The sequence below is a fragment of the Salmo salar genome, chromosome ssa16 (assembly GCF_905237065.1).
Source record: "Salmo salar chromosome ssa16, Ssal_v3.1, whole genome shotgun sequence".
Taxonomy (NCBI): Eukaryota; Metazoa; Chordata; class Actinopteri; order Salmoniformes; family Salmonidae; genus Salmo; species Salmo salar.
The window spans coordinates 42,734,263-42,760,801 of NC_059457.1; the positions used below are offsets into that span (position 1 = coordinate 42,734,263).

Here is a 26,539-nt window from a genome sequence, read left to right on the forward strand (position 1 = left end):
AACTCAAAATGGTGTTGAAACCTGAAGCCATGTCTGTGTTTGTTTGCACTTGTCTCACTTCCTGTCCTTTGCAGTACGGCTAATGAACCATCACTGATGAACTTTACAGAAGGTCACAACCCCTGACCCCTGACACTTACAAACCTCACAGCAGCAGAAGAGATCACTGACCAAGAACAAGCATTCCCTTTATTTTCCCTCTTCATAGAAATTCTAGCTTCTTTTGTATGCGCCTCAGTCACATCTCACATACAGAAAACAATGCTCTTTTTCAAGATAAATGCTCTTTTTTAAGTGAAACCAAAAGTCAGCACAGAGAGCTATTGAGGACACCTTGAAAGATTCATTGTACTCTCAGTTTCGTCAGCCTGGCTAAAAGTTTAAATGCACAACTAGAGAAAAGTATTAACGTTTTTCCAGAGTTGGACTTGGACCATCAAAGGCGACTTCTAAGGGAACAAGTCATGCATCACCTTGTTTCCTGCCAACTTTCGAGTCCATGTCCAAAAATCCCAAAGAAACATCAACATCTTTTGAAAGGGATGCCTTGAAGCCAACCCCATGCCTTCCCTTTTTCTTTACCCTCTGACTGATAACTGTTTGTAGAGAGAGTCAAAGAGGCAGTCAAATGTAGTGTAATTTTGTTTCCCTTCTGAGATCACTATTGAAGCATTCAAGCTAGTAGTGAAGACAGAAATCAGGGCTTCTTGATTTGTTTTTCCAGCGAGGGACCAGGAGAAGGCTTCTCTCTTGCTGAGGGTTAAGGAGGGAGCTAGGATAAATGTACTGGATGTCATGAAAGCCAGTCAAGGTGCATGCATCACAAAGCCTCAGGGGTGCCTGCACTGGAATGCAACCAACATCTGTTGGTTCCATCACTGGCAAACAAAACATACAACACAAATCCATGCTTCCCATGCAATCAGTTGTAAATCATGGTTCAAGCAAATACTGGAGTTTTAACAGAGACCACTTGGTTGTAACAGAGATCAGTTGGTTTTTAATGTCTGCACCCAAATCCGTCAGTTTAAGCTAGAGATATCTGTTTTTTTGCATTGGATGTCTCAATCCACCGCATCTGCCTATGTCGCATTTCCGCATCTGCGGTGAAAGGTGACAGAGGTAGAGCAGTGTTCGTCAGACCATGAGACATCCCGAAAATTGGTCTTCTCACAAAATTGTCTGTAGCATCAGAACGATTATGACCCCCCTATGGAAAGATGAGACTCTCACAAGCACAATGGTGTTCTCTGTTCTGCTCTACGACGCCCACAAGCGTCTTGGGTCTCGTCTGAAGTTGGTACAGCCGATCTGCCAACTTTTGTCTGTAGCATCCGAACAGTTTGGGCGACACACTAATAAATCATTTTTGGTATGACCTTCTTAAAACAAATGCAACTCAAAGGGAAAAACACTTGCTTACCTGATTTTAAATGGCTGTTGAGACGTGTGATCCAAGTTGCTTTAAAGTAGAGAGCATTCACAAGAACCAGTCTGGTCATTTTGTGGACAGCTTCCAGCTTCTGGTTTCACAAGCTCTTTCATTTTATCTGTGGATAAACAATACATACTGTAGCTTAGTAGAACCATTTTATGTGTATCATCATTGACAATAATCAAAGTTGAGAGGACTCTACTGTCCGAAAGCACCATGATTTTGGGCCAGTGTTGGGCTTCTGTGTTACGTGGACATTCCAAAGTGAAGGGTTCCAGAGGACCTCCTGGGCGGAGGTGATGTCACTCTAGGAGAGATGTATAAAAAGAAGGCAGGAGAGGAGACAGATCCCACTCTCTCTCAGACTCTCCAAACCCTGCTGCAGGAGCCTTCCCTGGTCCTACTCGAAGACGGGGCAGAATTTGGATAAATGACCTGGTCGAACCACACCAGACTTCACACAGTGGCTCCAGACTTCACATACCTTTACTTGTCAGTTGCCGTAGAGACGTCTAAGGGCAAATGAGAACATGCTGTGGATCCTGGTGTTGGTGATTTCTCTCAGTGTGAGCAGTGACCTAGTAGCTGGTCAGAGAGGTATGTCTATAATCACTTTAGTATCTTTAGTGAGAAGAACTTCATATATACTTGTAGGTCAAAAATGTTGGAGAGATTTGAAAGTCTGGTAACACTTTATAATAACGGTGTCATGAATAAGGCATTTATAAATTAATTATTATAAATTGTATAAATGCTTATGAATTGTAGTGCTTATAAATGCTTATACATCTTTATAAATGTTTACAAATAATGATTTGTATACATGAGTTATTATTAATGGTATATAAATAGTTTATTAATGCTTATTCTTGGAAGTTATTATAAAGTGTTACCACCTTTAGAGATCAAATTGTTTTGGGAGCCTGTGATAAATGTAAAATAAATGTCTTGTCAATGGCACGTCAAATCCTATTAGTCTAAAATGCCACGTTTATTTGATAATCATCCCAATTGAATGTCACTGTTTTTATTAAGCATATTCCTGAAATAGAACACAATTAATGAATTCAGCATTAATTTACATTGAATTGCTAAGTGCTATCATCTTCATGGCCAATGGGCTGATTCATTCAGCAGCTTATGCTGTTGAGCAACTTGTCAAATCACACTGGTAGTGTCATTGGTAGTGTTCACACCATTATTTCTGGAGCCTGTTTGCTAGGAATTCATTCAGAAAACATTTTAGCTCCTAATGTGAAGACCACACTTCCTCTCCTCCATGCTCAAGAGATGTTGACACAATATAGATCCCTAAGGAGTTGTCCTAGGTCAAATAATATATCTGGTAGGTTTCTATTGGAGCAGCACGACAGTCCCCACATACCAGGTTATCCCAGCATCCTATTCATCTGGGACACCTCTTCCTGGGTAAGGCCCAGACCTCATGTCCTGTAAAGCTAACATCTACAGGAGTCCATAATAAAGCCTTAAAGTGAGTGACCTTGCCATGTGAAACCAAACCAGACTCCAGTATAGTATCTGCTCTGTTCTTTCCAAGCTCCTATTCGATATCTTTCACATTGAAATTAGTGTGAAAAATTCTATCAATTCCTTATCGATCCTTATTTGAGACAAATTGGTTTTGCAGCAGTATGAAAAAGCATTTGGCACAAACCCCACAGCATGTAAGTCTCTGTGTTTGAGTATGCATGGGATTCAGGCCAACGGATAGTCTTGGAATGCCAGCTCTTGTGGCAGGGGGATAGTAGCACAGAGGCAGAGAACCCACTCAGGTAGTAAAGATGATGAATGGGGAAGTGGATTATGTTGTTTTATAGAAGGACATCTGCATAGTTCATCCCCAACTCATTGCTCACTGATGACTTGAGTCCAAAACAGATGTGCTTCCAAAACAATGTCACAAGAAGAGGAATGAGGTAGAAAAAAGGGTTCTAAAAGGTTTCTTTAGCTGTCCCCATAGGATAACCCTTTTTGGTTCAAGGTAGAACCCTTTTTCGTTCTAGGTAGAACCCTTCTGGGTTCCATGTAGAACCCTCTGTAAAAAGGATTCTACATGGAACCCAAAAGGGTTCTACTTTAAACCAAAAAAGTATTATTCAAAGGGTTCTCCTATGGGAACAGCCAAATAACCCTTTTAGGTTCTAGATAGCACTTTTCTTTTTTAAGAGTGTACGAGCAGGAGCTTTGTGATGTGATTAACATTCTGTTGCAACATGAGGAGGACTTTGGTGGGGTTGACATTAGTTTGAGTTGATCTTGGCATCCTATGATGATAACACCCCATTCACCTAAAATGTCTATTCTTACTGTCAACTGACTCGTTCTTTGACTTTGGTTGAAACGTAGTATACTGAAACAGGAAGTATGATCTGTCCATTGCTAATATGTCGCTAATACAGTATTATGAAATATTTCATTTTCAGATGGAGAAATCATCAATCAGATCAAGGGAACAAATCAAGCTCTGGCTGAGATCAAAGAACTGCTGAAGCAACAGGTAAAGCCGCTGTTTGAACGTACAGAGCAACTCTCTGTGAGGATGTCAGGTTCAGTACAGGGTCCCATACAGTTTAATAATGTGAACTAATAGTGTCTTTGTACCTCCATGCAGATCCAAGAAATTGTGTTCCTAAAGAACACAGTGATGGAGTGTGAAGCCTGTGGTGAGTAGCCTAGGCCAGCCAGCAGAAATAGATATACCAGAAGGATGGCAGTAAATACTGTGGTGTTGCAGGCTAGAGCTCTTTCAGGCACATAAAACAGTTACTGTATTTTGAATACAGTACATACATGAATAAGTACATATTTAAAATATAATTATGTATACATTCCACATAGTACATTACACCAATATATCAACAGCATGATTGCTATCTCAATTGTATGTAAATATGGTACATTTATCATATCATTGGCTCTCATGTACTTTTGAATAAATACAGTACATAAATCAATATATTCATATTTAATGGAAAATGTAAACAACTAGAAAATGCCATGTTTTTTTCATTTTATTTATTTTGCACTTAGTTTACCAGGTAAGTTGACAGAACAAATTCTCATTTACAGCAACTACCTGGGGAATAGTTACAGGGGAGAGGAGGGGGATGAACGAGCCAATTATGTTTCATTACCTCCAGTAGATGGAGACATTGTACAGGAGAGCGCTACAATTCAGAACATTAATTCAGGTGGTCTACTTGGCTGATGGTTGACTTATCACCCTCTTCCCCCCTAGGCATGCAAGGTCCCCCTCGCCCCTCCTGTGACCCTAACCCCTGCCACCCGGGGGTAAAGTGCATTGAAACAGCTGGGGGCATCAAGTGTGGCTCCTGCCCTGAGGGCATGGTGGGCAACAGTACCCGCTGCATGGATGTGGACGAGGTAGGACACTTGAGCAAACACCCCCACCCCAAGAAAAAAATAAAAAATTCACCTAGTATTCTGTAGTGGGCCTAAATTGAAACACGATCATGTACTCATAGTATGTGTTATTGTGTATTACACAAGTTATTGTGTACGTTGGTTTTTAAATCAACTGTTAAAGTGTCTGATTTCATGATATCTCAATGGCAAATTCTAATATCTATTGAAGAGTCACATTTCGAACATATTAGTACACTCTCTCTCCTCTGCTCCTGTGTAGTGTGTGGTGAAGCCTTGCCACATGGGTGTGCGCTGCATAAACACGTCCCCAGGCTTCCGCTGTGGCCCCTGTCCAACTGGCTACACCGGCCTTCAGGTGCAGGGAGTAAGCCTCTCCTACGCCACTAAAAACAAACAGGTAGACATTTTGGCTCAAGCAAAAAGCTTATGAGCTTGGCATTGGCAACATGTAAGGTTTTGTTTGAAGATATATGCATTATGGCTTTCTTTTTTGTATTTGAATTCTACCCAGGTCTGCAAGGACATCAATGAGTGCGAAGGACCCAAGAATGGAGGTTGTGTGGAAAATTCCAATTGTGTAAACACACCTGTAAGTATCAATAATAACCAATCAATGCCACTCAAATACTGTATATTATTAGAAAATCCAGAGGTCTTTCCTCTGAGGTCTTGAGGAACTAAGTTTACAATGTGGTGGCGGTGTTTGTTGTTGTCAGGGCTCGTTTAGGTGTGGCCTCTGTAAGGCAGGCTATGTTGGGGATCAGCGCAAGGGCTGTAAGCCTGAGAGAGCATGTGGTAATGGCCAGCCCAACCCCTGCCATGCCAGCGGAGAGTGTATTGTCCAACGAGATGGGAAAATAGAGTGTCAGGTAATGGGATACAATTATGTTGCAATGGATCAATGTGAATATGAATACAGCCTAAATGTATACTGCTCCTTTAATACATGTTGTCTATAGCATTCTGTTGGATGCAGATCGCTCTCTATTGATTCTGCTGAAATGGAATTTAATGTTAATTGACATTTCATATACAGTACAGTCTATAACTCTGTCTTTATCCTGATTCACAGTGTGGGGTGGGATGGGCTGGCAATGGCTACTTCTGCGGATCTGATATTGACATTGATGGCTTCCCTGATGAGAAACAGGAATGCGCCGAGAGGAACTGTGCCAAGGTAATAAACTTTTCTCTCCTTGAAAAGACAACGTTAATCTGTGACTATACTATTTCAAACAGAAAGAAAAATCTAAAGCAGAAAAATTAAGTCACAGTCATGTGCTTTATATAGGATAACTGTCAAACAGTACCCAACTCTGGCCAAGAGGACGCAGACAAGGATGGTATAGGAGACGCCTGCGATGAGGATGCAGATGGGGATGGAATCTTAAATACACAGGTTACTGGTCTCTCTCTCTCGCTCATGCTTACTACAAGTCTTTACACCCTATTTTGTATCTTAGTGTAAAGACAGGCTCTGATAAGACTCTGATGCCTCTGTGGTAGGACAACTGTGTGCTGGTACCAAATGTCAACCAAAGAAATGTGGACGAAGACGACTTTGGAGACGCCTGTGACAACTGCCGTATGATCAAAAACAACGACCAGAAAGACACTGATATTGATAGACTGGGTGACGAATGTGACGAAGACATTGATGGCGACGGTCAGTATGCATGGACAGTATTTGACCGTGACAAGACTAATTCTGCTATTGCTGTAATACATGTCAATTGACATATGACAAAGATAATCTTCCCTACTACAGGAATCCCCAATAACCTGGACAACTGCAAAAGGGTTCCCAATGCTGACCAGAAGGATCGAGATGGGGACAAAGTCGGAGATGCCTGTGACAGTTGCCCTTACGTTCGCAACCCTGACCAGGTCTGGTTATTATTGGCTGTACTTGTACACATTCTAGTCATTACACCATGTTGTGCGTAACAGCACAACAAACTTTGGTTTGTTTGAATGATATTTATGTTTCCACAGTTGGATATGGACAACGACTTGATCGGAGACCCTTGTGACACCAATAAGGACAGGTATAATAGTGTTACTAGCTTTCTTGCCACCTCCCTGCATTTAACCATTGTAGGCCTGTGAGTGTCGTTCCAATCTATTGGTACTCCATTATTAAAAATGACCTTCCAAATATTATTTTATATGTTATGTAATGACTTAGGATCAACACTTAAACCTTCAGAAACCCACAACAGTGAGAACTGTGAAATGATCTCTTATGCTGAATCCTACCCCAGCCATCTCTCTGTCTTGGTCTCCTTGTGTTTTTCTCTACTATTCTCAGTGATGGTGACGGTCACCAGGACTCTCAGGACAACTGCCCTGCGGTCATCAACAGCGCCCAGCTGGACACGGACAAAGATGGCCTGGGGGACGAGTGTGACAACGACGATGACAATGATGGTATTCCTGACCTTCTGCCCCCGGGACCGGACAACTGTCGCCTCATTCCCAACCCTCTGCAGGAGGACTCTGACGGTGAGTCTAGCCATTTTTCAGCCCAGTTTCAAAACAGTTCTCCAATATACCCGTGTCATTTTGACATTAATGTTATCCTGTGTCTTCAAAGTCACAATTTGCTTCGATCTTCTTGTTACAGGTGATGGGGTTGGGAACCTGTGCGAGAACGACTTTGACAACGACACCATCATCGACAGCATCGATGTGTGCCCGGAGAATGCTGAGGTCACTCTCACAGACTTCAGGGCCTACCAGACAGTGGTGCTGGACCCGGAGGGAGACGCACAGATAGACCCTAACTGGGTGGTGCTCGATCAGGTATTGATGCATGCATTAAATCTAATCCAATCTGTCAAAGGGTGTTACAGTATATACAAATCAGTGCCTGGAGACATGTTAACTGCTTAAGTTCCATCGTTTTCTCTGATTCTCTTTCCACAGGGAAGAGAGATTGTCCAAACTATGAACAGTGACCCTGGACTGGCTGTTGGTAAGAACAACAATCACACTGTGTCTCACGTTGGATTCATTCAATAAACCAATTTATGTACATTCTGAAACACACCCTGACCCAAACACACGCCATTCCCTCAAGGTTACACGGCTTTCAACGGTGTTGACTTCGAAGGGACGTTCCATGTGAATACGGTAACAGACGACGACTATGCAGGCTTCATCTTTGGCTACCAGGACTCTTCCTCCTTCTACGTAGTGATGTGGAAACAGGTTGAGCAGATCTATTGGCAAGCCAATCCGTTCCGAGCTGTGGCAGAACCAGGGATACAACTGAAGGTAAAACAAAATCCTATATGCACATACTATATATGACTTATCTAGTCGTAGTAAAAGTCACGTTCATATACAAATTCATGCAAACATACCACAACTTGGTCAATAGTCTGACCTACACACGACTCGCCCTTTGTAGGGAATACTCATAGGGCCAGTTTCTTAGACCAAGATTAAGTCTACTCCTACACTAAAAACCAGCTCAACGGAGAATAGATACATTTTCCAGTTTCTTCCCCCTTGAGCTGAAGTATTAAAACACCTGCCCAGATTGATACATTGGAAGAGATCCACAGTTATGTAAAATTGGTGCCTATGCAATTGTGTTGACAACTAGGCTGTAAAGTCCAACACGGGACCAGGGGAAAATCTACGTAACTCCCTGTGGCACACCGGAGACACCAGTGACCAGGTGAAGCTGCTGTGGAAAGACGCCCGTAACGTGGGCTGGAAGGACAAGACCTCCTACCGCTGGTTCTTGCAACACAGGCCCCAAGATGGATACATCAGGTAGTAGGCTGCTATCAGATACAAGTCATAGGCGTTTGATGGCCTTTGGGGCAGTTTGACATTTATGACATGACATTGTCCTTTGATAATACACTCAATTTTAATTTGTGGCATTACGTGTACAACTGATTGAACTGACAACATTTTATAAGACCACATACTGTTGAACTTGAACAACATGAAATTATTTTCATGCATGTTTTCTCTTACCATCATATTATCCTTATGGTATTCTTTACCACAATAGGAAACATCTTCCAGTTCTAACATACAGTACCAGTCAAAAGTTTGGACACACCTACTCATTCAAGGATTTTTCTTTATTTTTACTATTTTCTACATTTTAGAATAATAGTGAAGACATCAAAACTATGAAATAACACATATGGAATCAGATAACACATATGGAATCTCTGGTGACTATGGATTCTCGTTCAAGTGCTGTCTGTAAATCCAAATGTTGTAACCCTCGATCTAGACTTGCCATTATCTTGCTGCTTCCATTGTCTGGAAATTGTCTAACCCAGGTCTTGACACTCTTACCCCTCCCGAATTAAGTAGTCAGAGTGGCCTGAAGTTTTTGCATATGAATGTAAGAAGTCTTCTGCCGAAGCCTGATTTTGTGAATATATGGATAAAAACTGCCGACCCTGATGTATTTACAGTGCCTTGCGAAAGTATTTGGCCCCCTTGAACTTTTCGACCTTTTGCCACATTTCAGGCTTCAAACATAAAGATATAAAACTGTAATTTTTTGTGAAGAATCAACAACAAGTGGGACACAATTATGAAGTGGATGAAATTTATTGGATATTTCAAACTTTTTTAACAAATAAAAAACTGAAAAATTGGCCGTGCAAAATTATTCAGCCCCCTTAAGTTAATACTTTGTAGCGCCACCTTTTGCTGTGATTACAGCTGTAAGTCGCTTAGGGTATGTCTCTATCAGTTTTGCACATCGAGAGACTGACATTTTTGCCCATTCCTCCTTGCAAAACAGCTCGAGCTCAGTGAGGTTGGATGGAGAGCGTTTGTGAACAGCAGTTTTCAGTTCTTTCCACAGATTCTCGATTGGATTCAGGTCTGGACTTTGACTTGGCCATTCTAACACCTGGATATGTTTATTTGTGAACCATTCCATTGTAGATTTTGCTTTATGTTTTGGATCATTGTCTTGTTGGAAGACAAATCTCCGTCCCAGTCTCAGGTCTTTTGCAGACTCCATCAGGTTTTCTTCCAGAATGGTCCTGTATTTGGCTCCATCCATCTTCCCATCAATTTTAACCATCTTCCCTGCCCCTGCTGAAGAAAAGCAGGCCCAAACCATGATGCTGCCACCACCATGTTTGACAGTGGGGATGTTGTGTTCAGGGTGATGAGCTGTGTTGCTTTTACGCCAAACATAATGTTTTGCATTGTTGCCAAAAAGTTCGATTTTGGTTTCATCTGACCAAAGCACCTTCTTCCACATGTTTGGTGTGTCTCCCAGGTGGCTAGTGGCAAACTTTAAACAACACTTTTTATGGATATCTTTAAGAAATGGCTTTCTTCTTGCCACTCTTCCATAAAGGCCAGATTTGTGCAGTATACGACTGATTGTTGTCCTATGGACAGAGTCTCCCACCTCAGCTAGATCTCTGCAGTTCATCCAGAGTGATCATGGGCCTCTTGGCTGCATCTCTGATCAGTCTTCTCCTTGTATGAGCTGAAAGTTTAGAGGGACGGCCGGGTCTTCGTAGATTTGCAGTGGTCTGATACTCCTTCCATTTCAATATTATCGCTTGCACAGTGCTCCTTGGGATGTTTAAAGCTTGGGAAATCTTTTTGTATCCAAATCCGGCTTTAAACTTCTCCACAACAGTATCTCGGACCTGCCTGGTGTGTTCCTTGTTCTTCATGATGCTCTCTGCGCTTTAAACGGACCTCTGAGACTATCACAGAGCAGGTGCATTTATACGGAGACTTGATTACACACAGGTGGATTCTAGTTATCATCATTAGTCATTTAGGTCAACATTGGATCATTCAGAGATCCCCACTGAACTTCTGGAGAGAGTTTGCTGCATGATTGTGTCCCACTTGTTGTTGATTCTTCACAAAAAATTACAGTTTTATATCTTTATGTTTGAAGCCTGAAATGTGGCAAAAGGTCGAAAAGTTCAAGGGGGCCGAATACTTTCGCAAGGCACTGTAAAAAATCTATTACAGACAAAAATATTGACATAAATGGTTACAATGTTTTTTGTACAGATTGTAAATCTAAGGGTGCTGGTGTTGCTGTATACGTAAAAGACAAGTTCCCTGTGGTTTTCTGACTTCTGTTACTAAACCTAAGCAATTGAATATCTGTCTTTCAACCTAAACCTTGGTGCATCTTTAAATATTGTTGTATCTTGTTGTTATAGACCTCAATCTGCTACTGTTGGCTCTCTGGATTGTATTTTCGAATTGTTATCACAGAATGTGTCACGTCCTGACCATAGTAAGTTGTTATTTTCTATGGTAGAGTAGGTCAGGGCGTGACAGGGGGTTTTCTAGTTTAGTTTTTCTATGTTATGTTCTAGTTTTGTATTTCTATGTTGGGTTGTTCTAGTTTTTGTATTTCTATGTTGGGCTTTGTTTGAGATGATCTCCAATTAGAGGCAGCTGGTCATCGTTGTCTCTAATTGGAGGTCATATTTAAGTTGGTGTTTGTCCCACCTGGGTTTGTGGGAGATTAATTTTGAGTAGTGTATGTTTCACCTCTGCGTCACGGTTTGTTGTTTTTTTGTCATTCAGTTTATTTATGTATTGCATAGTTTCACAGTATAAATAAAATGTGGAACGACACACACGCTGCACTTGGTCCGCTCATTCCTACGACAACCGTGACAGAATCTCCCACCACCAAAGGACCAAGCAGTGTGATCAGCAGGACAAATGGACTTGGGAGGAGATATTGGACGGGAAAGGACCCTGGAGGCAGGCTGGGGAGTATCGCCGTCCTAAAGAGGAAATCGAGGCAGCAAGAGCGGAGCGGCGATACTACGAGGCACTATACCAACCACGAGGCAAGTGCGAGAGGCAACCCCAAAAAAAAAAATTGGGGGGGGGGGGGGCACACGGGAGATTGGCAGAGTCAGGTTGGAGACCTGAGCCAACTCCCCGTGCTTACCGTGGAGAGCGAGTGAAGAAGCAAGCACCGTGTTATGCAGTGATGTGCACTGTGTCGCCAGTGCGCATTCACAGTCCGGTGCGATCTGTGCCCGCGCCCCGCATTTGCCGAGCTAGGTTGAGCATTCAGCCAGGAAGGGTGGTGCCAGCTCAGCGCTCCTGGTCTCCAGTTCGCCTTCTCGGTCCAGGATATCCTGCGCCGGCGCTGCGCATTGTGTCGCCTGTGCATATTCACAGCCCAGTTCGTCCTGTGCCAGCTCCCCGCGTTTGCCAGGCGAAAGTAAGCATCCAGCCAGGACGGGTTGTGCGAGCTATACGCTCGAGCCCTCCGATGCACCTCCACAGCCCAGTATATCCTGTGCCTGCCCCACGTACCCGGCCTCCAGTGAGTCTATCCAGCCTGGTACGCCCTGTGCCTGCTCCTCGCACTTACCCTGAGGTGCATGTTACCAGTCTGGCGCCACCTGTGCCAGCCCCACGCATCAGGCCTCCAGTGCGCCTGCCCAGTCCGGGGTGTCCTGTTCCTGCTCCCCGCACTCGCCCTGAGGTGCGTGTTACTAGTCTGGCGCCACCTGTGCCAGCCCCACGCATCAGGCCTCCAGTGCGCATTCCCAGTCCAGAGCTTCCGGCGACAGTTCCCAGTCCGGAGCCTCCGGCGGCGGCCCGCAGCCCGGAACCTCCGGCGGCGGCCCGCAGCCCGGAACCTCCGGCAATGATCTACAGTCCGGTCCTCCGACAACGATCCACGGTCCGGTGGTACAGAAGCAGAGGGATCAGCGGGCGGAGCGGGGGTTATGCCCCGAACCGGAGCCGCCTCCTCTGCTGGAGGATCCGCTGGATAATAAGGTTCTGTGTACTGCACCAGAGCCGCCATAGACACTTGTCACCCTTCCTACCCTCCCTTTTTCTGGTTTTCTTTTGTTGTTTAGTTGCATTCGGAGTCTGCACCTTTGGGGGGGGGGGTACTGTCACGTCCTGACCATAGTAAGTTGTTATTTTCTATGGTAGAGTAAGTCAGGGCGTGACAGGGGGATTTTCTAGTTTAGTTTTTCTATGTTATGTTCTAGTTTTGTATTTCTATGTTGGGCTTTGTTTGAGATGATCTCCAATTAGAGGCAGCTGGTCAGCTGAGTTTGTCCTGATGATTGATCTGGGTCAGGACTGGTTAACATCTAGCTCTGATCAACTCAAAATTCTATGCAAATACCTATAATCTCACTCAGATTGTCAACAGATTAACGAGGTTGAATATAAAATATCCTCTGAAATCCTCTTTGATTTATTTGATCTTAACCAATACTCCTCATCGTTTTAATGCTTCTGGTATTTTTTCAAATGACATAAGTGATCACTGTGCTATTGCCTGTGTGAGAGATGGTAAAAATCCTAAGAAATCTCCACGTGTCATTACGAAAAGAAACTGGAAGCGGTTTGATATTCAAAGTTTTTTACATTATGTATTTAGCATTGAATGGAATAGAATGGAATTAATCCCTGATGTTGAACTAGCCTTTTCTTACTTCCACAACGCATTCCAGGATGTATGCAATAGGAATGCCCCTTTAAAAAAATTCAGGATTAAGGGCAGAGAGAACCCTTGGTTTACTAAGGAACTTGCAAAAATGATTGTTATTTTCTTTTTTAGTCAGGTCGGTAAATAAATATCAATCACAGTCCCATTCTCATTTGCTTCTAACAGTACCAAAAATTAGAACAGGTCATGGTAGAAATAGTTTTAGTTACTTAGCTCCGTGGTCCTGGAACTCTCTCCCTATAACATTTTAAAATTTGATGATCTAGTTTTGTTGGTGGAGTTTAAACACTTGATCGATGTATATATCATAGAAGAGTGTAATTGTCTCTAACGTAATATGTAATTGTACTGTATCTGTGTTTATTGTTTTGTTCAATGTTGTGTATGTAAATTGTTTTGTCTGAAACATTGTTCCCCCTGCTGCTATTGGACCAGGTCTCTCTTGGAAAGTGATGTTATCTCAATGAGAAAAACCTGTATAAATAAAGGTCAAATAATAAATGTAGTAACCAAAAAAGTGTTAAACAAATCAAAATATATTTTATATTTGAGATTCTTCAAAGTAGCCACCCTTTGCCTTGATGACAGCTTTGCACACTCTTAGCATTCTCTCAACCAGCTTCTTGAGGAATTATTTTCCAACAGTCTTGAAGGAGTTCCCACATATGCTGAGCACTTGTTGGCTGCTTTTCCTTCACTCTGCAGTCCAACTCATCCCAAACCATCTCAATTGGGTTGAGGTTGGGTGATTGTGGAGGCCAGGTCATCTGATTCAGCACTCCATCACTCTCCTTCTTGGTCAAATAGCCCTTACACAGCCTGGAGGTGTGTTGGGTCATTGTCCTGTTGAAAAGCAAATAATAGTCCCACTAAGTGCAAACCAGATGTGATGGCGTATCACTGCAAAATACTGTGGTAGCCATGCTGGTTAAGTGTGCCTTGAATTCTAAATAAATCACTGACAGTGTCACCAGCAAAGCACACCCACACCATCACACCTCCTCCTCCATGCTTCACAGTGGGAATCACACATGCGGAGATCATCCATTCACCTACTCTGCGTCTCACAAAGACACGACGGTTTGAACCAAAAATCTCAAATTTGGACTCATCAGACCAAAGGACAGATTTCCACCGGTCTAATGTCCATGGCTCGTGTTTTTCTTGGCCCAAGTAAGTCTCTTCTTCTTATTGATGTCCTTTAGTAGTGGTTTCTTTGCAGCAATTTGACCATAAAGGCCTGATTCATGCAGTCTCCTCTGAATAGTTGATGTTGAGATGTGTCTGTTACTTGAACTCTGAAGCATTTATTTGGGCTGCAATCTGAGGTGCAGTTAACTCTAATGAACTTATCCACTGCAGCAGAGGTAACTCTGGGTCTTCCTTTCCTGTGGAGGTCCTCATGACAGACAGTTTCATCATAGCGCTTGATGGTTTTTGTGACTGCACTTGAAGAAATGTTCAAAGTTCTTGAACTTTTCCGCATTGACTGACCTTCATGTCTTAAAATAATGAGGGACTGTCATTTCTCTTTGCTTATTTGAGATGTTCTTGCCATAATATGGACTTGGTCTTTTACCAAATAGGGCTATCTTCTGTATACCACCCCTACCTTGTCACAACTGACTGGCTCAAACGCATTAAGAAGGAAAGAAATTCCACAAATGTACTTTTAACAAGGCGCATCTGTTAATTGAAATGCATTCCAGGTGACTCATTCATGAAGCTGGTTGAGAGAATGCCAAGAGTGTGCAAAGCTGTCATCAAGGCAAATGGTGGCTACTTTGAAGAATCTTAAATATAAAATATATTTTGATTTGTTTAATACTTTTTTGGTTACTATATGATTCCATATGTGTTATTTCATAGTTTTGATGTCTTCACTATTTTCTACAATGTAGAAAATAGTAAAAATTATGAAAAACCCTTAAATGAGTAGGTGTGTCTAAACTTTTGACTGGTGCTGTAACTATTCTGGTTCGAGATGGTCATACTTTGGCTGCATTTACACAGGCAGCCTAATTCTGATCTTTGCACAATTATTGGGAAAATAATTTGTCTGCCTGTGTAAACGCAGCCTTTGTCATATTTTTGTGTTCCTTACTGGTCTCCCTATGTGTTTGTGTGTGTCATGTTCAGGGTGCGTTTCTATGAGGGTCCTCAGCTAGTGGCAGACACAGGCATCATCATAGACACCACCATGAGAGGAGGCAGACTGGGCGTCTTTTGCTTCTCTCAGGAGAACATCATCTGGGCTAACCTACGCTACCGCTGCAATGGTGAGCAGCACACTAATGTCGACCCCCCCCCCTTTAAAATACCCTTCTAACAAGCAGGAAGTAGAGGAGAATGAGGACCTTTGGGAATCAATTACGGAATGATTGCCTTGCAGCATCCCGATAATATAATTCCTGTATTGAGAAATGGATGAAACTGGTCTCTGGTTAAAGAGGAACTGCATTGACCTATGTTTTGTGCCTGCTTCTATGCCTTCACATTAGCATGAAGTGATACCGTGGCCGCATTTATATAGACTCCATCTAAATGACCTCTTGGTACACATACGACTAGTTTGAGGTTTTAGAGAGAAACACATTTGAGGCAATCAGCAATTGAAACAATGAAGTGTTTCAAACAGCTGAGGGATGGGGCTAGAGGAATGTAACCACTCCAAATTCATATACACCACTATGGATGCAAGGACTGATATCAACATTATAGTTTCAAACATGGTTTGAGGCTATATAGTATACTGCTCAAAAAAATAAAGGGAACACTTAAACAACACAATGTAACTCCAAGTCAATCACACTTCTGTGAAATCAAACTGTCCACTTAGGAAGCAACACTGATTGACAATACATTTCACATGCTGTTGTGCAAATGGAATAGACAACAGGTGGAAATTATAGGCAATTAGCAAGACACCCCCAATGAAGGAGTGGTTCTGCAGGTGGTGACCACAGACCACTTCTCAGTTCCTATGCTTCCTGGCTGATGTTTTGGTCACTTTTGAATGCTGGCGGTGCTTTCACTCTAGTGGTAGCATGAGACGGAGTCTACAACCCACACAAGTGGCTCAGTTAGTGCTGCTCATCCAGGATGGCACATCAATGCGAGTTGTGGCAAGAAGGTTTGCTGTGTCTGTCAGCGTAGTGTCCAGAGCATGGAGGCGCTACCAGGAGACAGGCCAGTACATCAGGAGACGTGGAGGAGGCCGTAGGAGGGCAACAACCCAGCAGCAGGACCGCTACCTCCGCCTTTGTGCAAGGAGGAGCAGGAGGAGCACTGCCAGAGCCCTGCAAAATGACTTCCAGCAGGCCACAAATGTGCATGTGTCTGCTCAAACGGTCAGAAACAGACTCCATGAGGGTGGTATGAGGGCCCGACATCCACAGGTGGGGGTTGTGCTTACAGCCCAACACCGTGCAGGACGTTTGGCATTTTCCAGAGAACACCAAGATTGGCAAATTCGCCACTGGTGCCCTGTGCTCTTCACAGATGAAAGCAGGTTCACACTGAGCACATGTGACAGACGTGACAGAGTCTGGAGACGCCGTGGAGAACGTTCTGCTGCCTGCAACATCCTCCAGCATGACCGGTTTGGTGGTGGGTCAGTCATGGTGTGGGGTGGCATTTCTTTGGGGGGCCGCACAGTCCTCCATGTGCTCGCCAGAGGTAGCCTGACTGCCATTAGGTACCGAGATGAGATCCTCAGACCCCTTGTGAGACCATATGCTGGTGCGGTTGGCCCTGGGTTCCTCCTAATGCAAGACAATGCTAGACCTCATGTGGCTGGAGTGTGTCAGCAGTTCCTGCAAGAGGAAGGCATTGATGCTATGGACTGGCCCGCCCGTTCCCCAGACCTGAATCCAATTGAGCACATCTGGGACATCATGTCTCGCTCCATCCACCAACGCCACGTTGCACCACAGACTGTCCAGGAGTTGGCGGATGCTTTAGTCCAGGTCTGGGAGGAGATCCCTCAGGAGACCATCCGCCACCTCATCAGGAGCATGCCCAGGCGTTGTAGGGAGGTCATACAGGCACGTGGAGGCCACACACACTACTGAGCCTCATTTTGACTTGTTTTAAGGACATTACATCAAAGTTGGATCAGCCTGTAGTGTGGTTTTTCACTTTAATTTTGAGTGTGACTCCAAATCCAGACCTCCATGGGTTGATAAATTGGATTTCCATTTTTGTGTGATTTTGTTGTCTGCACATTCAACTATGTAAAGAAAAAAGTATTTAATAAGATTATTTCATTCATTCAGATCTAGGATGTGTTATTTTAGTGTTCCCTTTATTTTTTTGAGCAGTGTATGTTTACATTTACTTTGTTTATAAAGAGAGTAAAACAGGCTTATATTTTGTGTTCTGATGCAGTACGATAGTTGAACTAAGCTTAAGTTATGTTATATTCTTTAAGAATCAATGGGTACATATCCTTAATTTCTGAAAAAAATGGATGCAGCTACTGCAGATTGCCCCTTTAATTATATTGGTCTGTTGGTTGTTTGGTATTGTGAAGACATTTGGACGTACTACAGACACCAACTAACTTACAGTATGACTCATTTACAGTAGGTAGGCCTATTGCCATGCACGGATTCCATATTGACTTATCTCGCCCTCTCCCTTTAGATACAATCCCTGAGGACTTCGACACATACCAATCCCAACAGGTCCAGCTGCAGTTCTAACAGGGCACGCACATCTGCCCAAATGAAGACTGAGAAGACAATGCATCTACAACCCCAACATTTCGGAACACGTCTCCCAGATGAACAGTACAGTGTTGCATCTTAAATGGCACCCAATCTCCTATATAGTGTACTACTTTTGACTTAAGACTATATAGGGAATAGGGTGCCATTTCAGACGTACCCAGTGAGATTTCACTCAGCAAAATGGCGGCTGACATATTGATCTCCACCAGCAATGACAGAGGATTTTCTTGTCTGACATTCGCTCCCCAATAATTCCAGTTCTCGGGGGACTTTTCTGTCTACTACTACTCTGTCACCAATATAGAAATGTGAAAATATGTTTTTTTATAATCAGGGTGTTGCCAGTAAATGTTTGTTACATTGTGAGGGGACCCTATAAAAATAAAAACATTTGATATGCATTAGATTACATGTGATCAATTATTACTGTTGAGTACCCTAGAAATAAATGTTGAACTACACATCATTATTTTGCTTTAGTATATGCTGAATATATACTGTAGGACTTACTTTTAAGTCAAAACAGTGAAAAGTCCTCCTACTACTATCTAGACTGAAACTGTGATGGAAAGTCCTCCTACTAACTAGACTGAAACTGTGATGGAAAGTCCTCCTACTACTATCTAGACTGAAACTGTGATGGAAAGTCCTCCTACTAACTAGACTGAAACTGTGATGGAAAGTCCTCCTACTATCTAGACTGAAACTGTGATGGAAAGTCCTCCTACTAACTAGACTGAAACTGTGATGGAAAGTCCTCCTACTATCTAGACTGAAACTGTGACGCCTTGAGCAACTGCTTTGAATGCTGATAAAAAGTTTTGGGACTGAAATCATGAACAGGTATTCCACTTTTTTTTAACACATACAGAAATACAGATTACAAAATATAAATAACAGAACAAGGACAATATGATATATAGATAGTTCAAATGTCACACATTTAGTAAACCTTGGTGAAAATTTGTTTTATTTTATATCGAGACTATGTACAGGAAAAAGATGCCACCCACATTCAAGTTTCATCTTACAAATGGGCCACATACGTAGTTTCACATAGCAACAAAGAAATACTACATCTCAGAATATGATTTACAGGACAATGGTTAAATATGTGATACCCACTTAAAGCTGACCAAGAAGAGATTTTCTTTACATTAAAACTGGAAATACTTGCCAAAAGCGTCATTTTAGGTTTTCCAACTTCAACTGTTCTAGAGGCAATTATATGGATTCATACTAATACATTTAAAGTATGGGTAACAAAACAGAATTCTTCAATCACTTGAGATTAAGTTCCTTTGCAATTGGTCAATGTTTACCTTATTAGTTGAGGGAATTTGTGGTGACAGGTACTCAGGCAGTGACAGTATACTTAGTGAGAGAACATTCTCACTTCAGTCAGTTTATTTCAATAACTACTGTCAACACAGGAGTCCACATCACCTTATTAGATTTCCACTTCCCATGCATATGCAGAGCAGTATGGTACATTGATCGACAAGTAAGTATACATCGAGTGCAATTTCGTTTTTTTAACATGATGGGAAAACAAGCTGCATTGGAATAAGCCCTTTCTGGTTTTGCATCCCAAAATAAGGAATATGCTTTCAAGTCGCATTTAAAATTACCGGCTTTACAAAAAGAAAAGAATATACATTATACGCTTTCTTCGAATTTGGGGTAAAACAGTCAGCATTGACAGAACAGTCACTGTTCACATTCACAAGGCAGGTGACCATAAAGTGAGAAAGCAACAGAATAAGAACACATACAATACAATAAACATGTTTGTTAAACCTTACATAGAATATGTCTTACTGTATGCAATCACAGTAACTGATATCTGTTTAGAATTGATTTCAAAACATGCCTCAATTTATGTTAGCTAGCTAGCCATAGATCATACGCATACTGTTGAAGTCAACATGATAGTGCTGAATCATTTTCAATAAACCCGCATCAGCAATAGGGACTACATATAACATCTGTCATGTCATGCAACTGACAGTAAGCTCTCGACAGTCAAGTTTTACTGCAAATACAGAGTTCAGTGAAATATATAGGCACTTTACAATTGAGTGCAATGGAGTAGAATGTTCTCTTTTCAGAATTGTTTGAATGGCTATTTTTACCCTGTAGGCACCTGCAACTTACCACAGGTGAGAAATTACACAGTAAAAGAGAATCACTTGCCTCCAACCAAATTCATTTGAATTTTGAATAATTCAATAATTTTTTACTTAAGTTGAAAATCTAAATTTAATTCTCTCTCTTGGTCATGTGCAGTTGTAAATCAAACAAATACACTTGAAAACCAACAGTGAACAGTGCCAAGTTTGACTACAACTGTAAGCGCCATATTTAAGTAGCTTGAGAAACTAGTTTTGTTTTTAATCTTGCCAGGCCATTAAAGTGACAGTTCACTACAAAGTCTAAATTTGTCAGAAGATGTTATATTGTGGTCTAATGTCAAGAGGAGTCCATGGCCCAAGCCTAACGTTCTGTAGCTCTAGCTATTCAGTGTGCCTCAGTCTTAAAGGAATGGAAAAGATGCACACCATCGGATTCCATAATTTTTTCCTTTCAGTTTACACTTGTAGCTCAGTAATTTGGGTGGTCATTTGAAGACAAAAAGTTGCATCAAACTAATTACAATATGCATGCTATAAATCACATCAACTATTCAGCTTTTATCCACATCCATTGTTTTGATTTGATTATTTGAGAACACGACAATGTGAATTTCCAAGTTCAAGATATAAGTTGAGTTATCCTGCAATGAAGCCGGTTGGAGTTGGAGGATTTGTTGCCATGGTTTCTGATTAGGCTAGAAAACTTTTTCTGGATCAGGAAATTCAAAGTTGATTAAGAATTTGAAAGAAGTTGGCTCCTTAACTCATCAACCCGCTTTTTGAAATGGTTTCATCTCAACAGACAACTTTGAGATGAAATCTTCAATCTAAGGAGTGAACTACCACTTTTAAAAAACGTCTGTGTTATGAAGATGGGATTCAGAATAGGTTCGCCTTACAAGAACAACTATTTAAAACCCACAATGAAGTGCTACAGTGAAGAACTAGGTTCAAAAGCAAGTAACAGCCAATTCAATTGAACAACAAATCGATGTTAGTAAGAGATATTCAAGAAAAATGCTTTTGTCACTTGGTGAAACAGAAATTCCAAGACGTTACACAAATACATTCTTATTTCCGCAATGAGCTAGCATTATGCATAAATGGAGGCAACACAGTCATCTGAAAAGTAACCATTTATGTGAATCATTAGGAACAACTGACACATGCATAATTTGATGGGGTGTTCTGTTTTTACTACATTGCAGAGTGCAATTTAAATCAAACCTGCATAGAAAATGAGCATTTCGCTACACCCGCAATAACATTGCTAAATATGTGTGACCAAACATTTGATTTGAAGGGTTTTTTCTGAGGTACACTTCCATTTTTGTCATGCGGTCATTTTGTTTCAGCTATAGCCTATGTACAGGATATCAGAATGGACATTTTGGAAAATGTTGAGAAACAAAAATGAACAAAAATTATTTGCAGAGAATTAATCTGGATGGCACTGTAAGAAAGTAGCATACTGGCGTATTGCAGTTTGGCTCAAACAGTTTTTTGTATAACGATGCATTTCTATATATTCTAGTGATGCAATGGTATGATTTCTCATTTCTGATTTGTGTAAGAATCAAATATTCTCTCAAATATATATTTGTACTTATCATTAAGTTTATAGTTGGGGAACTATGCCTCTTCCCACATTGGGATTTAGGTAAATAAATTAACATTTACATTTTCTGTATATACACACACACACAATTCACTGTACAGTAGAAACATGATCAAACATAGCTACAGTATAAAAATGTCAAAGGTTAAGAGAAAAACAAAAAAATTGAATATTGTGTTCTTTACCAAACAAATAAATGGTTGACATATTCTCAGCCCATAGAAGGAAACATCCAATTTAGCCAAGTTGCTCTTCACTTACTTCCATCTCACTATATTAGTTTTCAAAACAGAAATGTCAGAATATGAAACAGAGGGGAAGATGGAGTAAAATAAAAAGTTAAAGTATTTCAACTCTACAAGTTAGCATATAGACAAAAGTTCTGCCCTTTTTAACCAATTTTGCAAAGTTCTACATGTGTTTTAGGACTCATTTTGCTATGTGCATAAAATGGAATGGTTCAAATAGTTTTCTACCAGCCACTAATCTGGAGGGAAGAACCAAATATTAATTATAAATAATTGTTATTTTATCATAACAATTGTCTACCAAAATAATTGTATTTGCGTTTGTAAGTTTCCCTTTAAGGAGAAGAAAGCCTCCCCATATTTGCACTCTCCATCACAAATTTGAAATCAACATTTCCTTTTTTACAAAACACCCACAACTCATCTAGAAAGTGTACCAGTACAAAATACAGTACAGTGATGTCAAACTTTACACTACATAACCACAAATATTGTCACTGACTAGGATTTAAAATTCCTCTCAAATACAAGAAAATGTTACGAGAAGTTAAGAAAATACACTGTCACATTAGTTACACTTAAAAACAGTATAATACTCAATATGTAAGGCAAAATCAGGTGATCTCACAGTGACAAGTTCAACAGGTTTCTGAGGAGTTTGTATCCTTCAGATTTTCAGGAGGCATTCAATCTGGATATACATGTTCAAAGAGCAAAGGAGAATTATGGCCATCTAGTTTGGGTATTTGCATTTTCTATGTTTAAGCTTATGAGCAGCTAAATATAAGCATCTGTTGTATATGCTTTTCATTAATTATGATACATTTAAAAACAGCATTGGCACAAGACGAAACAACGATTGCGGCCCATGTAAGTGATGAAAACACAATTCTAAGTGATGAAAACAATTGCAGATCCTATCCTATATTTTAAGAGGCCTTATCTGATTCTATCTAGCGAGATGTCGTAGCAACTGGCAACCGTAAGAGCAAACATGGGGAGGATTTGTACTCCTTAAGTTTAACAGAGCAGCTTAATACATAAATATGTAACTTAAATTAATAGATACATAATCAGTGTAGTTTGCACAATACAGTTAGAGCAGAGACATTTTGGCTTCGAACTCAAACACATTTTGAAATGCAACAAAAAAATACATTCAACTGAAGTAATAAATATTTTAATAAATAAAAACACATTTAAACAGAACATAATCCAACATACGCATAACGCAAACATTAACATTTGGTTGTCAATAAAAATAAAGCTTTGAGTGTGAAGTATAAAGCTTGTATGGTTGGTAAGGAATGATAATAGGTATGGTGCAGCTCACCTTCCTAGTGGCTTCTCGCTTTTTAAATGCATGTAGATTTGTAGAAAAAGAAAAAAAGCAAAGAAAATCAAAAGGAGATATACGATCTGTTATCAGTGTGACACTGGGATATGTGGTAAGTAATTATAGATAACGCAGCAAGCTAGCAAAGCTCTGACCAACCAACAATCTCATTGGAAATTACAGCAATTCCATTCCTGACCCTAACAAGCCATTGCATGTCCTTCTCCACAATGGGTTTTGGTGGCTCATCATTTCAAAGGACTTGAGGGTGAGTGCGAGGTTGAATAGCTGAATGGCCATGCAACTGCGTAGATGATTCACCCTGCCATGCCTGGTTTCCCTTTCTTCCTAGGGTTCTTTTTTGTTGTTGGCCACTTACAGCATTCTGTATTACAGCCTATCCATCCTGAACGTGTCCTCAGTGGCAGTGTCGGCCAGAACCATGTCGGGGTCATTGAGCATGTGCAGTCCGTCCAGGGTGAGGGGGTCAATCTTCAGCTCGTCCAATGGGAACTGAGAGTCCGTGTCGAAGCTGACATCTCCGACGCCGGCCAGTGAGTTGGTTAACTCCTTAGAGAGGCTGGGTGGAGACTCGCCTGTCACTAAAACGCAACAATTAGGGAAACATTTGAGATTCGTTAAATCAAAGCAGCTGCTAGTTAATTAACAGTATTACATTAAGTAACAGTCTTCACCCAAAGAATCTGTAACAAGAGACACTAAATACAATTAATCTTACATAACACGTTTTACTCATACTGGCCAAACTTCATAAAACAATTGACTAATCAAGCCAGGATGAACAAATAACTTGAATAGGTGTGTACAGTGCCCGACTAAGTTGAATTACATGACAGGCTCTCTAATCGACTCAGCTGCTGCTCAGTACCTGTGAGGATGATGTTTGGGATGTTGCCATGGCTACCGTAGCCCAACGGCTGGGAGTGGTGCAGGCTGCTCCCTGTGAGGCCCATCATAGCTGCTTGTGTATAGTTGAGGGTGGAGCACTGGCTGTACAGGCTATTGGAGCTGATCGGGTTCTCAATCATATTGAACTGCTCGAGCTAAGCAAGTGGAAAAAAACCATGTAATAGGTCAAAATAGGGAATAGAACACAGAGATCAGGCACAAGTTGTAATACGTGGGGATGTAGTGGCTGTGAAATAATTCATGGCCTAGTTTGGTGTGGGTTAAGTCACCTGATGGGAGAGAGCGTTGGTCTGCCTTGATGTTAGCTGCTGGTCGTAGAAAGAATCCCCAAATATACTGCCCACCATTGGAATGTGCTGAAAGAGACATTTGACATCTGATTAAAGTAAAAAAAAATATTTAAAAAAAAAAGGGTTATGGAAACTAATAGACTTACAGTCAATGGGTAAAGCCTTTTCTTGGGTATCTGAGGGATAAATAAGGGAACATTACAGTCATGAGACATCACAAAAGGCAATTCACAAGCCATTCAATTACCGTTAGGTATATGGCTGTTCATGATGGCACAAACAGCAGCATCTCATAACACTTCATAATGCCTATTCAGGCCCAAAATTACCAGACACAGCATGATTCATAAGAGCCACATCCACATAAATGTTTCATCAGTAAGATGTGAACCCTAACATTATAAAAATCTGGAGCAATAGGCCTTCATTTAGAATATAGAAATGTCACAATCGCCATTTTTAGAGGGATGACATTGTAAGCTAGCAAAACAATGGTGTAGCACTAACTAACGACAGCAAATAAATGCAAATGACTTTGGCTAGCTACAGTAGCTAACTTGGCTTACTGTGGGGTGAGGTTAATTGGCTTCTGCAGTTTCTCTACTAGCAACTGCAATGCTGTTTCATGCCTTAAACTGACTAGGTGCAGTACTATTTAAAGTGAGGGAAAAAAGTATTTGATTCCCTGCTGATTTTGTACGTTTGCCCACTGACAAAGAAACGATCAGTCTATCATTTTAATGGTAGGTTTATTTGAACAGTGAGAGACAGAATAACAACAAAAAATGTCAAAAATATTAGAAATTGATTTGCATTTTAATGAGGGAAATAACTATTTGACCCCCTCTCAAATCAGAAAGATTTCTGGCTCCCAGGTGTCTTTTATACAGGTATCGAGCTGAGATTAGGAGCACACTCTTAAAGGGAGTGCTCATAATCTCAGTTTGTTACCTGTATAAAAGACCTGTCCACAGAAGCAATCAGATTCCAAACTCTCCACCAGGGCCAAGACCAAAGAGCTCTCCAAGGATGTCAGGGACAAGATTGTAGACCTACACAAGGCTGGAATGGGCTACAACACCATCGCCAAGCAGCTTGGTGAGAAGTTGACAACAGTTGGTGTGATTATTCACAAATGGAAGAAACACAAAAGAACTGTCAATCTCCCTCGGCCTGGGGCTCCATGCAAGATCTCACCTTGTGGAGTTGCTATGATCATGAGAACGGTGAGGAATCAGCCCAGAACGACACGGGAGGATCTTGTCAATGATCTCAAGGCAGCTGGGACCATAGTCACCAAGAAAACTAAACAATTGGTAACACTACGCCATGAAGGACTGAAATCCTGCAGCGCCCGCAAGGTCCCCCTGCTCAAGAAAGCACATATACATGCCCGTCTGAAGTTTGCCAATGAACATCTAAATGATTCAGAGGACAACTGGTGAAAGTGTTGTGGTCAGATGAGACCAAAATGGAGCTCTTTGGCATCAACTCAACTCGCCGTGTGTTTGGAGGAGGAGGAATGCTGCCTATGACCCCAAGAACACCATCCCCACCGTCAAACATGGAGGTGGAAACATTATGCTTTGGGGGTGTTTTTCTGCTAAGGGGACAGGACAACTTCACCGCATCAAAGGGACGATGGACGGGGCCATGTACCATCAAATCTTGGGTGAGAACCTCCTTCCCTCAGCCAGGGCATTGAAAATGGGTCGTGGATGGGTATTCCAGCATGACAATGACCCAAAACACACAGCCAAGGCAACAAAGGAGCGGCTCAAGAAGAAGCACATTAAGGTCCTGGAGTGGCCTAGCCAGTCTCCAGACCTTAATCCCATAGAAAATATGTGGAGGGAGCAGAAGGTTCGAGTTGCCAAACGTCAGCCTCGAAACCTTAATGACTTGGAGAAGATCTGCAAAGAGGAGTGGGACA

At 41.5% G+C, this 26,539-nt stretch overlaps 2 protein-coding genes across 5 annotated transcripts in view; one reads left to right on the forward strand and one right to left on the reverse strand.

Annotated features, from left to right (window-relative positions):
- The first annotated feature begins 1,777 nt into the window (after window positions 1-1,777).
- On the forward strand, window positions 1,778-18,453 carry comp (cartilage oligomeric matrix protein). Its single transcript, XM_014149326.2, has 19 exons — window positions 1,778-2,032; window positions 3,880-3,953; window positions 4,068-4,119; window positions 4,695-4,840; window positions 5,103-5,240; window positions 5,355-5,432; window positions 5,560-5,712; window positions 5,916-6,020; window positions 6,135-6,242; window positions 6,350-6,509; window positions 6,612-6,730; window positions 6,839-6,891; window positions 7,155-7,348; window positions 7,470-7,648; window positions 7,772-7,820; window positions 7,926-8,122; window positions 8,457-8,629; window positions 15,456-15,595; window positions 17,964-18,453. The coding sequence occupies exons 1-19, from the start codon at window positions 1,966-1,968 to the stop codon at window positions 18,020-18,022; spliced, it is 2,244 nt and encodes a 747-aa protein (XP_014004801.1). The 5' UTR covers window positions 1,778-1,965; the 3' UTR covers window positions 18,023-18,453.
- A 538-nt stretch (window positions 18,454-18,991) lies between these two features.
- Window positions 18,992-26,539, reverse strand: part of LOC106573895 (CREB-regulated transcription coactivator 1) — a 41,485-nt gene continuing 33,937 nt past the window's right edge. For 3 of the 4 annotated variants that reach the window (XM_014149327.2, XM_014149328.2, XM_045697290.1), the window contains 4 exons: window positions 24,753-24,782; window positions 24,586-24,672; window positions 24,276-24,450; window positions 18,992-23,988 (listed from right to left, as the gene is read on the reverse strand). In XM_014149327.2, the coding sequence (XP_014004802.1) occupies window positions 23,777-23,988; window positions 24,276-24,450; window positions 24,586-24,672; window positions 24,753-24,782 (504 nt within the window). In that variant the 3' untranslated portion in view covers window positions 18,992-23,776. The remainder of the gene's footprint in view (window positions 23,989-24,275; window positions 24,451-24,585; window positions 24,673-24,752; window positions 24,783-26,539) is intronic. The other variant, XM_014149329.2, reaches the window with a different exon arrangement.

Coding starts and splice junctions, on each gene's coding strand:
- comp (XM_014149326.2), top strand. CDS start 1,966: ATGCTGTGGATCCTGGTGTTGGTGATTTCTCTCAGTGTGAGCAGTGAC. Junction 5,433..5,559: donor CCAATTGTGTAAACACACCT/GTAAGTATCAAT, acceptor TGTTGTTGTCAG/GGCTCGTTTAGGTGTGGCCT. Junction 7,649..7,771: donor ACTGGGTGGTGCTCGATCAG/GTATTGATGCAT, acceptor CTCTTTCCACAG/GGAAGAGAGATTGTCCAAAC.